This window comes from Mobula hypostoma, chromosome 4, assembly GCF_963921235.1.
Source record: "Mobula hypostoma chromosome 4, sMobHyp1.1, whole genome shotgun sequence".
Lineage (NCBI taxonomy): Eukaryota > Metazoa > Chordata > Chondrichthyes > Myliobatiformes > Myliobatidae > Mobula > Mobula hypostoma.
The window spans coordinates 7,567,748-7,585,973 of NC_086100.1; the positions used below are offsets into that span (position 1 = coordinate 7,567,748).

General features: G+C 46.0%; 1 protein-coding gene across 1 annotated transcript in view; it reads left to right on the forward strand.

The window, feature by feature from the left end:
* fndc3ba (fibronectin type III domain containing 3Ba) overlaps nt 1-18,226 on the forward strand; it is a 386,847-nt gene that overhangs the window by 338,471 nt on the left and 30,150 nt on the right. Inside the window, exon 22 of the mRNA XM_063045278.1 lies at nt 6,036-6,310. Within this exon, the coding sequence (XP_062901348.1) occupies nt 6,036-6,310 (275 nt within the window). The remainder of the gene's footprint in view (nt 1-6,035; nt 6,311-18,226) is intronic.

Here is an 18,226-nt window from a genome sequence, read left to right on the forward strand (position 1 = left end):
CCTTCAGCCCACAATGTTGTGCCAACCCTCAAACCCTGCCTCCCATATAAGTCCCCACCTTAAATTCCTCCATATACCTGTCTAGTAGTCTCTTAAACTTCACTAGTGTATCTGCCTCCACCACCGACTCAGGCAGTGCATTCCACGCACCAACCACTCTCTGAGTAAAAAACTTTCCTCTAATATCCCCCTTGAACTTCCCACCCCTTACCTTAAAGCCATGTCCTCTTGTATTGAGCAGTGGTGCCCTGGGGAAGAGGCGCTGGCTATCCACTCTATCTATTCCTCTTATTATCTTGTACACCTCTATCATGTCTCCTCTCATCCTCCTTCTCTCCAAAGAGTAAAGCCCTAGCTCCCTTAATCTCTGATCATAATGCATACTCTCTAAACCAGGCAGCATCCTGGTAAATCTCCTCTGTACCCTTTCCAATGCTTCCACATCCTTCCCATAGTGAGGCGACCAGAACTGGACACAATACTCCAAGTGTGGCCTAACCAGAGTTTTATAGAGCTGCATCATTACATCGTGACTCTTAAACTCTATCCCTCGACTTATGAAAGCTAACACCCCATAAGCTTTCTTAACTACCCTATCCACCTGTGAGGCAACTTTCAGGGATCTGTGGACATGTACCCCGAGATCCCTCTGCTCCTCCACACTACCAAGTATCCTGCCATTTACTTTGTACTCTGCCTTGGAGTTTGTCCTTCCAAAGTGTACCACCTCACACTTCTCCGGGTGTCTGGGGAGGATGGGATATTTGATTCTGCTGGCTGCTTTACTGAGGCAGTGGGAAGTGTAGACAGAGCCCATGGTGGGGAGGCTGTTTTCTGCGACGTGCTGAGCTGTGCCCACAACTCTCTGCAGTTTCTTGTTGCCTTACTTAGATGTGATCCATCCGGGCAGAATGCTTTCTGTGCTGCAAAGGGTCAACGTGGGCCTGGCCAATTTCTTTAGCCCCCTGGGGAAGGACAGGTGTTGATGTTTTTCTTGGCCATATATCAACATGGCTGGACCAGGACTAGCCTGTGAGTCCACCTCAGGAGAGGAATGTGGAGGCAGAGACCGTCACACAGCACTTGCATTGCCAAGGCTTCGAGAGCAGGCAAATGAGATCAGTACAGATAGCGTAGACAGCATAAGGTGGGCCGAATGGACTGTTTTTATTCATTTATTTAGAAATACAATGTGGTGCAGGCCCTCCTGGCGCAATGGACCACACTACCCAGAAACCCTAGCGTAATCACAGAACAGTTTACAATGACCAATTAACCTACTAACCCGTACGTCTTTGGACTGTGGGAGGAAACCAGAGCACCCAGAGGAAACCCACTCGGTACAGGGAGGACGTACAAACTCCTTACACGCAGCACCGGAAATGACCTCTGGACTCCAGAGCTGTAGTAGCTTTGCACTAGCCACTGTGCTCGGTGATGAGAAGGTCCTTCCACAGCTGAGCTCCAGCGGAAGTGAAGTTCCTGGAACACCAGGGCAGATCAAGAAGAGAACACATTAAGTATAGAAGATGGAGAGGTGGTTACTGACGAGTGAACCCGGTGGCCATGTAGATTAATAGTGAGAATTAGAATGAAATGTTGTTGGGTCTGTTACGAATACAACCTTAGGCTGAATCCGTCCAAGCTCCATCAAACTGCAGCATAATTGTGCTCACCCATCATCACACTCCGAAATTCACCCACAGTTCTTTCATCAATATTTATAGAACTGCGCCGCTGAAGCCTCTGCAGGGAGGAGATGATTCACGAGGCATCTCCCGACCTCTTGCTCCAGGATCTGCTGCAGACCGCTAAGCTGATGCAGTCGGAAAAGTGAACTTGCTCTTAAAGACAAGTCTCCTTTTAGTAACAGCCTCAGCCAGCTGCATTTACATAGCACCTGCCATATTTGGTCTGGTTTGTTACTGGCACGTGTACTGAGGTAGACTACAAACCTCGTCATGCACACTGTTGATACAGATTCAGACCATCGCACAGTGCATTGGGGTAGAACAAGGTCAAAAATAACCTGATCCAGAATAAAGAGTAACAACTATAGAACAATAAACACATGAGACTTTTTCATGTTTTGCAGCGTTAACCACAATCTTAGTACAGAGCCTTGTGGTTTGGAGACTTGTGTGCTTAGCGACCCGGAGAGCTGTGTTGGCTGGAGTCAGGGCTTTGTGCTTTGGCTGTTGGTAGGGTCACCCATGCCAGACAGGTCAAAGGGTAGAGGCCAGACTAAGAGTGGTCCACTGGTCCTCCAGATCTGGGGTTTCAGTTGAGGGCTATCAACCCTGACTGGCCAAAGAGAAACGCCAAGGACAGATGGAGATGGAGGACCTTCCTTACTATCCTAAATGTCAGCGGCACAACAGGCAATTAATTAATTAATTAAAATTAGTATTGGTATTGCTTTATTATCGCCACATGTGCCAAGATACTGTGAAAAACTTGTTCATACAGGTCAGACTATTACACAATGCACTGAGGTAGAACAAGGTAAAACAATAACATTGCAGAATAAAGTGTGACAGGTACAGAAAGAGTGCAGTGCGGGCAGACAGTAACGGGCAAGATCATAATGATCAAGCTCGTAAAGTCTTATGTACTAGGGAGCCATTGATTGATTATTCTGATAACAGTGGGTTAGAAGCTGTCTGTGAGCCTGGTGATACGTGCTTTCAGGCCTTTGTATTTTCAGCCAGATGGGAGAGGGGAGAAGACAAAATGTCCAGGGTGGGTGTGGTTTTGATGATGCAGGCTGATTTACTGAGGCAGTGGGAAGTGTAGACAGAGTCTATGGAGGGGAGGCTGGTTTCCGTGATGTGCTGAGCTGTGCCCACAACTCTGCTGTTTCTTGTGGTCACACGCAGAGCACTTGCCATACCAAGCCATGAAGCATCCAGATAGGATGCTCCGTATGGTGCATGGGTAAGCTGGCGCCGAAAAGCTGAAACAAAGTCAGAAGATGGTGGAAACGTTTGCAGATCAAACATCTGGGACAGTGATTTTGCTCCTCTCTTCACAGATGCTGCATGACTTTTAGAGTTAGTTAACTAGTTAGTCAGTGAACCTCCCCCTCCCCCTCCCACCTTCAAATCTCTTACTATCTCTTCTTTCAGTTAGTCCTGACGAAGGGTCTCGGCCCGAAACGTCGACTGTACCTCTTCCTATAGATGCTGCCTGGCCTGCTGCGTTCACCAGCATTTTATGGGTGGTGCTTGAATTTCCAGCATCTGCAGATTTCCTCGTGTTTGCGTGGTTAGTTAGAGAAGCCATCAGCACGTGCAGCCGCTCACCAGACTCCTCTGTCGTGGGCCAGTCTTTCAGGTTGTCCCCATCTTCTTGGTGTCAGCTTCATGGGGGCCTCGCCAGCTGTACTTTGGCCAGCCTCTCTTCCCCTTCCTCTGGGGATTCCACATTAGCGCTTGCTGTCGTCCTCCTGTCATACATGGTTATTACATTAGTTAGGGTGTCAAAGATTACAGGGAGAAGGCAGGATAATGGGGTTGCATGGGATAATAAATCAGCCATGATGGAATGGCAGAGTAGACTTGATGGGCAGAATGGCCTAATTCTGCTCCTGTGCTATGGTGTTTAATTTACGTTCCAGTGGTGCTGGTCCCGGATGATAGAATGGCTTTCACCACACAACTTCATTTATTTAGAGACTCAATGCGGAGGCGGCTCCTCGCACCCTTCAAGACACTCCACCCAGCAACCACCAACTTACCCAATTATCTGCGACCTATCCAGAGGACAACTAGCGATGACTAATTAACCTACCCGGTATGTCTTTGGGCTGTGGGAGGAAGCTGGAGCACCCAGAGAGAACCCACGCATTCCACAGGGAGGGCGTACAGAGACGCCTTACCGAGGACACGGGCATTGAACTCCGAACTCCAACGCGCCGAGCTATTACGGTGTCGCACAAACCACTACGCTACCATGGTGCCCATCTGTCTTCTAGCGAAGATGCTTGCTCTCGCAGGGAAGAGGTCTTTGGAGTTTTTATGGGATGAGGTTGGTAGGCCCATGCCCAACCCTCCCCCTTTTATAGCCGGGCTTGGGACCGTCCACTGACTGCCTTCTGATTTCAGTTCAGATGACACCCACTGCCAGCGACCCACCTCCTGGCTGTATGCCCAAACCCCACCAACCACGAGCCCCTACCTCAATCCCACTCGCCCGGCTCCTGGCCATATCCCCAAACCCCACTCTCCCACCTTTCTCCCCATGTTCCTGAACGCCGTACACCTGACCGATACCCCACCTACGTCTGGAACTGGGAAACATCTCAGTCCGTCACGGGTAAAGACTTCCCCACCATTGAGCACACCCACAAGGAGCGCTGCCACAAGAAAGCAGCATCTATCATCAATACCCTGCACCATCCAGGCCATGCTCTCTTCTCACCACTGACAAATGAAGCGAATCTCCCTTTAGATCTGTTTAATATCACTAATTCATGGTCCTGTGAAACACTTCGTGGCGTTCAGTTTTGAAATCTTCTCCTCAACAGCGAAACCTTTTCCACCTCTTCATTCGCAAAGGTCTTGTTTCTGGAACTCCTTGAAGGTTCCAGTCTTTCATTCTTGACTTTTGAACTTCCTTCATATCTTCCCAACACACCCACTTAAAGATTAAAGATTAGCTTTACTTGCTAAATGTACATGTGGCCATTTTATTAGGTACACCTGCTCGTTAATGCAAATATCTCATCAGCCAACTGTGTGGCAGCAACTCAATGCGTAAAAACATACAGACACGGTCAAGAAGTTCAGTTGTTGTTGTTCAGACCAAATGTCAGACTGGGGAGAAAATATGATTGTGACAGAGGAATGATTGTTGGTGCCAGATGGGATGGTTTGAGTATTTCTGAATCAGCTGATCTCCTGGGATTTTCACACACTACAGTCTCTAGACTTTGCAAAGAATAGTGTGAAAAACAAAAAAAAACCTGAGTGAGCAGCAGTTCTCTGGGAAAACCACCTTGTTAATGCGAGAGGTCAGAGGTGAATGGTCAGATTAGCTCAAACTGACAGGAAGGTGACGGTAACTCAAATAACCCCACGTGTGCAGAAAAATATCTCTGAATGTACAACGTGTTGAACCTTGAAGTGGATGGGCTACAGCAGCAGAAGATCATGAGCACGCACTTAGTGGCCACTTTATTAGGTACAGGAGTTAGCTCATAATGTAGCCACTGAGCGTACATGGAAACATCACAATGTACAGTGAAATGCCATACTTTTTGGAATGTGGGAGGAAACTGGTGGACCTGGAGGAAACCCAAAGGTCACGGGGAGCACGAACAAACTCCTCACAGACAGTAGTGGGGATTGATCCTGTGTCACTGGTGCTGTAATCGCATTACGCTAATTTTACCCCATCAGCTCACAGATGATAGGGTTGGCACTGGGCAGGAGTGATCCCTCAGGGGAACTCACTTCCCTACCGTACAAGAGAAGCTTTGGGACACTGCACCATGACCCACCTCTCATCCTGGAAATGGCCGCTTGAAGAAGCACAGCCTCGGAGACTTGGAAGTATCTGAGGTGGAGCATTCTCCTTACCTAAACATTCACCCCAAGTTCAGATACTGCATTTCTCTTAAAGTTTCATCACGAGAGAAATAGATATAGCTATCAGTGAGTCCTGAAGGTACAGTCGAATTTGTGTAACACGTACGGTGAACTGGAGATGTTATTTGTGTCTCTGCTAAGACACACGTTGATCAGTACAAAATGCGAAAGGTGGTAGGGTCTTTGACGATGCCGGCTGCTTTTCTGAGGCAGTGAGAAGTGTAGAGAGAATCCATGGAGGGGAGGTCAGTCTCTGTTATGTGCTGAGCTGTGTCCACAATTCTCAGGTGTGGCACTGCTTTCAATCTCTCTCAAGATCTCTGTTTCCATCCAAAGCTCTTTAGCATTTCTTGCGATTGTGGGCAGAGCAGCTGGCATACCAAATGAACCTTGTATGTATTTGGTGATGAGTTGATGCATGTTTCTCTCTTGTCCTCCACTCAGGCCACTAACCAGGCTGGCTCAGGAGCCCACAGCAGCCTGGTCACCTACACCACGCCCGCCTCGGTCCCTGGCGCCGTGTCCAACGTCTGTGTCCTGGATGACCAGCACTTGGACCCCAGCCTGACCTCCACCTGCCTCGCGCTCAAGTGGGACGAGCCACCCAGCAATGGCTCGGAGATCCTCTCATACAACATCGAGCTCGGGGAGAGCCTGCTGACTGTGGACAACATCACAGCCTACGTTATACGCCACCTCCTGCCAGACACTTCCTATAGGTAACACCCTAACCACCCTACCTGTTTCTACTGCTTCTCCTCCTGTGTCCCCTCATTGGTCAAAGCATTGAGAATAGGAGACTTGAGAAGGGTCTCGACCTGAAGCATCAACTGTTCCGTGGGTTGAGTTAACAACCAACACAACCAAAGGGGGCAGCCCACAAGTGTCGCCACACGTTCCTGCACCAGCATAACATGCACACAAAGAGATGGAGATGGAGACAGAAATAGGTAAGAGATAGAGAATAGAGACTGAGATAGAGAGAGGGATAGCAATAGAGATAGAGATGGTCTTGGAGGTGGAGATGAAGGTAGATATGGAGAGAGATAAAGATACACAGAGACAGAGGTAGAGATCTATACATAGAAACAGACATACAGAAAGAGAGATAGCGATAGAGATGGAAATAGACATAGAGATAGAAATAGCCAGTATAAAGAAGTGGGGAGAAGGGATGGAGCTAGCGAGGGTGGGTGATAGGTGGATCATGAGGAAGGGGTGATAGGCAGGTGAAGGGGGGGTAGAATGGAAATGATGTCAGAAGCTGGGCATTAACAAAGGGCTGAAGAAGATGGACTCTGATAGGAGAGGAAGGTGGACCAAGGAATAAAGGGAAGAAGGTGGGGAGGGGGTCCAAAGAGAGGAGTGTGTGGGCAATGTGCAGATGGAGAAGGAAAAGGAGAGGAAAGAGATGGGATGATGGGGCCAATGAATAAGGGAAAACAAAGAGGAAGCTTCTTAGCATCTGCCCCTTCCTCTCCAGCCCTGAAGAAGGATCTCAGTACGAAAAGTCAACTGTTTATTCTTCTTCATAGATGCTGTCTGTTCCTCAGGATTTCCAAATCTCTTGTGATCATGGGATACTGTAGATATTGGAACTCTGGAACACATAAAATGATGGAGGAACTCAGCAGGTCAGACAGTATCTGTGGAAGGACATGAACAGTCAACATTTCAGGTCCAGACCTGATTTTCATTCATGCTTGTAGGTGCAAATGAAGAATCTCAGCCCGAAATCTCACACAGAGAGTGGTGGAATGAGCTGCCAGACGAGGTGGTAAATGCGGGTCCTTTTTTAACATTTAAGAATAAATTGGACAGATACATGGATGGGAGGTGTATGGAGGGATATGGTCCGTGTGCAGGTCAGTGGGACTAGGCAGAAAATGGTTCGGCACAGCCAAGAAGGGCCAAAAGGCCTGTTTCTGTTCTGTAGTTTTTCTATGGTTTCTATGGAAATGCCCACAATCCATTTCCCTCTGTAGATGTTGCCTGATTTGTTTATTTTAGTTTGTATTTAGCACAGTAACACCATGGTAACAGGCCCTTCTGAGCTTGCACTAGCCAATTACACCCATGGAACCAATTAACCTAGTAACTGTACTGTAACATGGGAGGAAACCAGAGCACCCAGAGGAAACACACACAGTCACGGGAAGAACATGCAAACTCCTTACAGACAGGGGCAGGGATTGCACCCAGGTCACTGTAAGAACATTACGCTATCTGTTGTGCCAGCGTGCCACCCTGCTAAATTCCTCTGGCACTGAGCACAGGAGTTAGAACATCATGTGACAGCTGTTTGTATCATGGGTTAGGCCACACACAGTTTAACTCAGAGTCGCAGGGGGATCGGAACCAGAGTGCCAGAACAGATAGTGGAGACAGACACCTCAAAGTCAGGAAGCAAAAGGCTGAGCATGTTGTGACTAATGTTCTGAGCTGCGTATTCAGCATTTCAATGCAAGAAGTATTGTAGGAAACACGGACGAGCTCGAGGCTTGGATCAACACCTGGAGTTATGACATTGTGGCTGTTAGTGAGATTTGGTATGCACCTGTCGGAATGAAAGGTAAGGATAACAAGTGTAGGGAAACTTGGTTTTCAAGGAGGTATTGAGGCCTGGGTTAAGAGAGAAGAAGAAGGAGGTGCATAGCAGCTATAGGCAGGTGGGAACAAATGAGGTGCTTATGGAGTGTATGAAATGCAAGAGAATGCTTAAAGAAGGCCTAAGAGATTCTACAGATATATTAAGAGCTAAACGATTGCAAGGGATAAAATTGGCCCTCTGAGGATCAGAATGGTAATCTATGTGTGAGGCCAAAACAGATGTGGGAAATCATAACTTTTTTGCATCTGTATTTACTCAGGAGACGGACACAGAGCCTATAGAAATGAGGCAAAGTGGCATCAACTTCATGGACCTGTACAGATTACAGAGGGGGAGGTGTTTGCTCTCCTGAGGCAAATTAGGGTGGATAAATCCCCAGGGCCTTACAAGGTGTTCTCTTGGACACTGTGTGAGGCAAATGCAGAAATCGCCTGGACCCTAGCAGAAATATTTAAATTATCCTTAGCAACAGGAGAGATGCAAGAGGATTGGAGGATAGCCAATGTTGTTCCACTGTTCTGGAAAAGCTTTAAAAATAATCCAGGAAATTATAGGCTGGTGAGTCTGACATCATTTGTGGGAAAGTTACTGGAAGGTGTTCTAAGGGACTATTTAGATAGGTATGGACTGATTAGGGTTAGTCAGCATGGCTTTTATGTAGTAGGTTGTGTCTAACCAATCTTATAGAGTTTTGTGAGGCAGTTACCAGGAAGTTTTATGGTGGATGTTGTCTCCATGGGCTTTAGCAAGGCATTTGACAAGGTCCCACATGGGAGGCTGGTCTAGAAGTTTCAGTCGCTCGGCATTCAAGATGAGGTAGTGAATTGGATTTGTGGGAGAATTCAGAGAGTGGTAGTAGAGGTTCGCCTCTCTGACTGGAGACCTGTGACGAGTGGAGTGCCGCAGGGATCGATGTTGCGTCCGTTGTTGTTTGTCGTCTATATTAACGATTTGGATGATAATGTGGTAAACCGGATCGGCAAATTTGTGGATGACACCAAGTTTGGAGGTTCTTGACAGCAAGGAAGGGTATCATGGCTTTCAGAGGAATCTGGATCACTTGGAAAAATGGCTTTAAAAAGGCAGATGGAATTTAATGTGAGACAAGTGCGAGGTGTTACATTTCAGTCAGATCAACCAGGGTAGGTCTTACACAGTGAACAGTAGGGCTCTGAGGAGTGTGGTACAACGAAAGGATCTGGGAATATAAGTCTATAGTGCATTGGAAGTGGTGTCTCAGGTAGAAAGGGTCCTAAAGAAAGCTTTTGGTACATTGGCCTTCACAAATCAAAGTATTGAGTACAGGAGATGAGTTGTTGTGTTGAAGTTATACAAGACGTTGCTGAGGCCTAATTTGGTGTATCGTGTACAGTTTTAGTCACCTACCGACAGAAACAATGCAAGTTTGAAAGAATACAGAGAAAATTCACAAGGATGTTGCAGGGACTGGAGGGCCTGAGATATAAAGAAAGATTGAAGAGGTTAAGACTTTTTTCTTTGGAACAGAGAAGATTGGGGGGAGATTCTAGTGTTGAAATTGCGGGGGCCCTGGCAGAAATATTTAAAATGTCGCTGTCTACGGGTGAGGTGCTGGAGGATTGGAGAGCGGCTCATGTTGTTCCGTTGTTTAAAAAAGGATCAAAAAGTAATCCGGGAAATTACAGGCCGGTGAGTTTAATGCCGGTAGTGGGTAAGTTATTGGAGGGAGTACTAAGAGACAGAATCTACAAGCATTTGGATAGACAGGGACTTATTAGGGAGAGTCAACATGGCTTTGTGCGTGGTAGGTCATGTTTAACCAATCTATTGGAGTTTTTTGAGGAGGTTACCAGGAAAGTGGATGAAGGGAAGGCAGTGGATATCGTCTACATGGACTTCAGTAAGGCCTTTGACAAGGTCCCGCATGGGAGGTTAGTTAGGAAAATTCAGTCACTAGGTATACATGGAGAGGTGATAAATTGGATTAGACATTGGCTCAATGGAAGAAGCCAGAGAGTGGTGGTAGAGAATTGCTTCTCTGAGTGGAGGCCTGTGACTAGTGGTGTGCCACAGGGATCAGTGCTGGGTCCATTGTTATTTGTCATCTATATCAATGATCTGGATGATAATGTGGTAAATTGGATCAGCAAATTTGCTGATGATATAAAGATTGGAGGTGTAGTAGACAGTGAGGAAGGTTTTCAGAGCCTGCAGAGGGACTTGGACCAGCTGGAAAAATGGGCTGAAAAATGGCAAATGGAGTTTAATACAGACAAGTGTGAGGTATTGCACGTTGGAAGGACAAACCAAGGTAGAACATATAGGGTTAATGGTAAGGCACTAAGGAGTGCAGTAGAACAGAGGCATCTGGGAATACAGATACAAAATTCCCTAAAAGTGGCGTCACAGGTAGATAGTTGTAAAGAGAGCTTTTGGTACATTGGCCTTTATTAATCAAAGTATTGAGTATAAGAGCTGGAATGTTATGATGAGGTTGTATAAGGCATTGGTGAGGCCGAATCTGGAGTATTGTGTTCAGTTTTGGTCACCAAATTACAGGAAGGATATAAATAAGGTTGAAAGAGTGCAGAGAAGGTCTACAAGGATGTTGCCAGGACTTGAGAAACTCAGTTACAGAGAAAGGTTGAATAGGTTAGGACTTTATTCCCTGGAGCGTAGAAGAATGAGGGGAGATTTGATAGAGGTATATAAAATTATGCTGGGAATAGACAGAGTGAATGCAAGCAGGCTTTTTCCACTGAGGCAAGGGGAGAAAAAAACCAGAGGACATGGGTTAAGGGTGAGGAGGGAAAGGTTTAAAGGGAACATTAGGGAGGGCTTCTTCACACAGAGAGTGGTGGGAGTGTGGAATGAGCTGCCAGACGAGGTGATAAATGCGGGTTCTTTTTTAACATTTAAGAATAAATTGGACAGATACATGGATGGGAGGTGTATGGAGGGATATGGTCCGTGTGCAGGTCAGTGGGACTAGGGAGAAAATGGTTCGGCACAGCCAAGAAGGGCCAAAAGGCCTGTTTCTGTGCTGTAGTTTCTATGGTTCTATGGTTCTATTTGACAGAGGTATAGAAAATTATGAGCGGTATAGTTACAGTAGATGCAAACAGGCTGTTTCCACTAAGTTTAGGTTGGACTACATCCAGAGATCATGGGTTAAGGGTGAAAAGTGAGAAGTTTAAGGGGAACGTGAGGGGAAACTTCTTCACTCAGAAGGCGGTGAGAGTGTGGAACAAGCTGCCAGTGCAAGTGGTGCATGCCAGCTCGATTTCAATGTTTAAGTGAAGTTTGGATAGGTACATGGATGGTCGGGATATGGAGGGCTATGGTCCTGGTGCAAGTCAATGGGAGTAGTTCAACATAGACTAGAAGAACTGAATGGCCTGTTCCTGTTCCGTACTTTTCTATGACTTTACTGAGTATTGTGTGCAGTTCTGGTCGCGATTAAGCTGGTAAGGTTGCATATAAAAATCCAGTAGGATGTTAACGGGACCAGAGAGATTGAGTGATAAGGAGAGGTTGGATCGGTTGGGACTGTTGTTCCTGGAGCGAAGTAAGTTGAGGGATGACCGTAAGGACGGGGATTACCATCCTGGGGTCCGCAGCTCCCCCGAGGTTAATGGCAGGTGTCCATGGCATAAAAAAGGTTGGGAATGCTTGCTATAGAGACAGGTAAAACTAAGAAGAACATTGATAATGTGGATGGTCACAGTCCCTTCCCCAGGGTAGGGGAGTTTTAAACTGGAGAGCAAAGGTTAAAGGTGAGAGGGGAAAGATTTAATGTGAATCTCAGGGGCAATTTCTTCACACAGAGAGTGGTGTGTAAGGAACATACAGTACTGTACAAAAATCTTAGGTGTGTGTGTATGTATGTATGTATGTGTGTGTGTGTGTGTATATATATAGCTGGACTGCCTAAGGCCATAAGATATAGGAACAAAATTAGGCCATTTGGCCCAATGAGTCTGCTCCACCATTCCAACATGGCTGATTTATTATCCCTTTCAGTTCCATTCTCCTGCCTTCTCCCCGTAACGTCCTGGTTAATCAAGAACCTATCAACCTCCGCTTTAAATATACCCATTGACTTGGTCTCCACAGCCACCTGTGGCAACAAATTCCACAGATTCATCATCCTCTGGCTAATGAAATCCTTTCTCATCTCTGTTCTAAGTGGACATCCCTCTGTTCTGAGGCTGTGTCCTCTGGTCCCAGATCTTCCCACTGCAGGAAACATCCTCTCCAAAGGGGGAGGGGGAGAAATCAGAAGGGGCATCCAATTAAGGTGATTGGAGGAAAGTGTAGGCGGGAAGTCCGAGGTAGGTTTTTTCACACAGAGGGTGGTTGGTGTGTGGAATGCCCTGTCAGGGGTTGTGATAGAGGCAGATACATTGGAGACATTTAAGAGACTCTTAAATAGGCACATGGATAACCAGGTAGGTAAACTAGTCATTGTAAGTTGTCCTGTGATTGTTTGGGGTTAAATTGGGGTTGTCAGGGGTTGCTGGGAATTGAAGGGCTGAAGGCCATGTTCCACTCTGCATCTCTAAATTAAATAAAATAAACTTGTGCAGCAGCTCTGAGGGATCACTGGAGGTGGAATGATTGTGGAGCTCTACTTGTGTGAGTCAGACACACTGTGGGGTGTATTTCCTGACGGCTTGTTTACAAATCCTCCCCTTCCATGATCCATAGATGTACAGTACAGGAACAGGCCCCTCAGCACACAGTGTTGTGCCAAACCAATTAAATGAGTAATCAAGTGGCCAACTAAACGAATCCCTTCTGCCTACATAATGTCCATATCCTTCCATTTCCCACACAATCATCTGCCTATCTAAACGTCTCCTTAAAGTCTCTCATGTACCTGCCTCCACCACCATCCCAGGCACCCACCACTCTCTGTGTAAAAAAATTTCCCCTCACATCTCCTTTGAAATTATCCCTCACACCCTAAAGGCACACACTCAGCGATTCAGGAACATCTTCTTCCCCTCTGCCATCTGACTCCTAAACGGACATTAAACCCTTGAACACTACCTCACTTTTTTTTTAGATATATATTATTTCTGTTCTTACACTATTTTTAATCTATTTAATATACAAAGGCATAAGGAATCAGCTTTGATGACGCAAAGGTTGGGGGTGTTGTGGATAGTGTGGAGGGCTATCAGAGGTTACAACGGGACATTGATAGGATGCAAAACTGGGCTGAGATGTGGCAGATGGAGTTAACCCAGATAAGTGTGAGGTGGTTCATTTTGGTAGGTCAAATATGATGGCAGAATATAACATTAATGGTTAGGCTCCTGGCAGTGTGGAGGATCAGAGGGATCTTGGGGTCTGAGTCCATAGGACACTCAAAGCTGCTGCGCAGGTTGACTCTGCGGTTAAGAAAGCATACGGTGCATTGGCCTTCTTCAACTGTGGGATTGAGTTCAAGAGCCAAGAGGTAATGTTACAGCTTTATAGGACTCTGGTTAGACCCCACTTGGAGTACTGTGCTCAGTTCTGATCACCTCACTACAGGAAGGATGTGGAAAGTATAGAAAGGGTGCAGAGAAGATCTACAAGGATGTTGCCTGGATTGGGGAGCATGCCTTATGAGAATAGGCTGAGTGAACTCGGCCTTTTCTCCTTGGAGTGACGGAGGATGAGAGGTGACCTGATAGAGGTGTACAAGATGATGGGAGGCATTGATCATGTGGATAGTCGGAGGCTTTTTCCCAGGGGCTGAAATGGCTAACACAAGAGGGCACAGTTTTAAGGTGCTTGGAAGTAGGTACAGAGGAGATGTCAGGGGTAAGTTTTTTACTCTGAGGGTGGTGAGTGTGTGGAATGGACTGCCGGCGACGGCGGTGGAGGTAGATACAATAGGGTCTTTTAAGAGACTCCTGGACAGATACATGGAGCTCAGAAAAATAGAGGGCTATGGGTAACCCTAGGTAATTTCTAAAGTAAGGACAAGTTCGGCGCAGCATTGTGGGCCGAAGGGCCTGTATTGTGCTGTAGGTTTTCTATGTTTCTAATATACATATATATACTTACTGTAATTTATTTATTATTTTCTTTTTCTATTATCATGTATGGCATTGAACTGCTACTACTAAGTTAAATTTCACGTCACATGTCTGTGATAATAAGCCTGATTCTGATTCTGATTCTTAAATGCATACCCTCTGGTATTAGATGTTTCAACTCTGGGAAAAAGATACTGTCTGTTTACTCTGTCTATGCCTCTCATAATCTGATAAACCTCCATCAGATCTCCCCTCATCCTCTGCCACTCAAGAGAAAATAACGCAAGTTTGTCCAACCTCTCGTTATTGCACACGCCCTCTAAACCAGGCAGCGTCCTGGTGAACCTCTTCTGCAGCCTCTCCAAAGCCTCGACATCCTTCCTGTAATGGGGCAACCAGAACTGTGTGCAGTACTCCAGATGTGGCATAACCAGAGTTTTATAAAGCTGCAACATAACTTCCTAACACTTGAAGTCATTGCCTGCGGGTGCCTCTTGACCACCTGATCAACTTGTGTAGCTATGAACAACTCAGGGAGCTATGAACAATAGTTTGCTGCAGCTGAGACACAGCCGCCAGCTCAAACTCTTGCTGCCACTTCACTGCAAAGCAGAACATACAGACTGTCCCTCCAGGCAGGACACACTGAGAACATCCCAGGCTAAACCTCCTGAGAAGCATCACCACATCAATAGGCATGGCACTCTTGGAGCTGAAGAGTTGTGTGCGGTTGTGGTCACCCCATTGCAGGAAGGCTTTGGAGAGGGTGCAGAGGAGCTCCACCAGGATGCTGCCTGGATTGGGGAGCATGTACTACAACGAGAGGTTGGACAGAGTTGGGTTGTTTCCCCTGGAGCACTGGAGGCTGAGGGGAGATCAGAAAGAAGTTTATAAGGTTATGAGAGCCTTTCTCACTGCTTCCCCCTCTGTGATCTCTGCTCCTCTCTGACTCTTCACTTCGCGTATCACTTCCTACCATCCCCTCACCTTCTTGTTCTGGCTTCTGCCCCCTTCCTTTCCAGCCTTGACAAAGGGTCTCCGGCCAAAACGTCGACTGGTTACTCCCCTCCATAGCTGCTGCCTGACCTGCTGAGTTCCTCCAGCATTCTGTGTGTATTGCCCTGGATTTCCAGCATCTGCAGAATGTTTGTTTGTGTAGAGAATTAGTTTAATTTGGCATCATGATTGTCCAACACACTGTGTTCTTGACCCAGTGTGAATGCTGTTGAGGGAGATAATAAATAGAGTCATAGAGAAGCAAGCATAGAAATCAGCCATGATAGAATAGCGGAGCAGACTTGATGGGCTGAACGGCCCAATTCTACTCGTATGTCTTAAGGTCTTATGGTCTTAGTAGTCATGCCACACTTGGAGTGTTGTGTGCAGGTCTGGCCATCCTGTTACAGGATGGATGTGGAAGATTTTGAGAGGGTGCAGAAGGCATTCTCTAGGATGTTGCCTGGATTAGAGAGCTTGTGTTAGGAGAGGTTGAACAAAGGCTGAGGGCAGATCTGGTAGAGGCTTATAAGGTTAAAGAGGCATACACAGACCCTCACAGTGACACAGGCACCCTGCAAATTCTTTTTTCAATTTCCCAGTTAGAGGTCGAAAGCCTTTGTGAATAAATGTTTTGATAAAATAGCACATCTGCAAACTGAAGCCTCCCAACAGTGCAAGTGATTTGAAAGATATTAAAATTTAGAACAAATTGCATCCTTATTATTAAATTTTAGATTATTCAAATAAAAGTGTCGAGACGAAATAACAAACAAAACAATAATTACACAAAGTATTATATTTCATAATTCCGTCAGTAATAGAGGTGGGAAGTATCTCAGTTGTGCTGTGTAAGGTTTTAGCCTGAGGTAATAATTATTGTAGCACAGGCAGAATCAGGTGACAATTAAAACTATCACAAAATAAATGCAACATTATTTTAGATATTCCATAATGAGGCATAAAGGAATAAATTTTCACAGCAGCCAGCAATATTGAAAAAATAAAGAGACAATGCAGAATCAATTAATTTGTTGTGTAGCCACAAAACTAATGAACCATTTTAGATACACAATACGTAAACCAATCGCTTCCTTTATTGTTGAAAGTTTGCAAGGACTAATTTTAGTAAATTATTCCAAACTCCTGCCCTCAGAGTGTGAGCTGCTGACAGCCGATTAGTCAGCGGAGCATCTCTGCCGTGGTAGCTTAGCGTTGACACGATCTTATTACAGCTCAGGGTGATCCAGAGTTTGGAGTCAAATCCTGGCACTGTCTGTGAGGAGCTTGCATGTTATCTCCGTGAACCGTACAGAGTGGGTTTCCTCCGGGTACTCTGGTTTCCTCCCACAGTCCAAAGACACACTGGTTAGTAGGTTAATTGGTCATTGTAAACTGTCCTGTGATTAGGCTAGGGTTAAATAGGTGGGTTGCTGGGGGGCAAATCTTATTGAGACAAAGGGCCTATTCCACTTGGTATCTATAAATATAATAAACAAACAAATAAATTTCCACCCCTTCCCATCCATAAAGTCAACATGTGGCCTTTAAGTTTGTCTGTCAACTCTGAGACTTTCCCTTTAAAGGATCTGTGATGTAGACCTGATTCCCTGACAAACCAGGCTCCCAACCTGGGGCCTACTGAGCCCTTGCTTCGTGGTAGCAGTCCCTGGCATAATAAAGGTTGGGGACCCCTGGTGCAGGAGGAATGTTCATGAGCTGTGTGATATATCTGGCTCTTCTGTTTATCTGTGCCTGTCGACGTGTCTGTGTCCATGTCAGTCTATGGTTGTGCGTGTGGGTGTGTTTGTGTGTTTGAATGTTTATACCTGCATCCATCCATTCTGTTTATCTGTTCTGTGTGTCTATCTGTATGTGTGTGTGAGTGAATGAGTGTGTGTTTGTGTCTGTGTGTGTCTGAGTGTGTGTATGTGTGTGCGAGTGTGTGTGTGTTTGTGAGTGTGTTTGTGAGTGTGTGTGAGAGTGTGTGTTTGTGTCTGTGTGTGTGAGAGTGTGTGTGTGTTTGTGTCTGTGTGTGTGAGTGTGTGTGTGTTTGTGCCTGTGTGTGTGTGAGAGTGTGTTTGTGTCTATGAGTGTGTGTGTGTGTGTGTGTGTGTGTGTGTGTGAGAGAGTGTGTGTTGTGTGTGTGTTTGTGTCTGTGAGTGTGTGTTGTGTGTGTGTTGTGTGTCTGTGAGTGTGTGTGCGTGTGTGTGAGTCTGTGTGTGTGTGTGAGAGTGAGAGTGAGTGTGTTTGTGCGCCTGCCATAGGTGACATGCCACTTGAATCTGCTTATTTGTTATCGCTGGAATTTTGTTATCTTCAGTCGGAATATGAGACGACCAACATCTCTACTTTCTGAGGAGGTTGAAGCAAACTGAAACTATGCACATCTGTAGTCACATCTTTCTTAAGATGTGCATAGAGAGCATCCTAACAAGCTGTATCACTGCAGTGTACAGAAACTGTCCGGCGGCAGACAGGAAGGTTCTACAATGGGTAGTCAAAACTGCCCAACACATCACCGGCACCAAAGGACATATATACAAAAAGATGCCAGAAAAGGGTAGGTGAATTGGTCATTGTAAATTGTCCCATGATTAGGCTAGGATTAAATTGGGGGGTTGCTTGGCGATCTGATTCTATGGCCCAGAAGGGCCTGTTCCACGTTGTATCTCAATAAATAAATAAATTTGTTCTACTTTACACTTGTGTACAGGAACTGACGTCAAACAATCTTGACAACCACAACTTCTTTTCCTTTATCTTTTCTTTGTCCGCTCTTTCTTCTTGTAACAACTACAGCTGACCTTCGCTAATCCGACTACCTGTAATCCGGTTCCTTCGATAATCCGGCACTGATTATGCTTAATGTGATCCTTCTGTAATTTGGCATTTTCACTAATCCGGCACTCCTCAGGTCCCAGTGGTTCTGGGTTAGTGAAGGTCAACTTGTAATAAAATGGCCGACGCCAGCAAGTTTTTCACTGAATTCTGGGCTTCTGAAGACCAGCTGG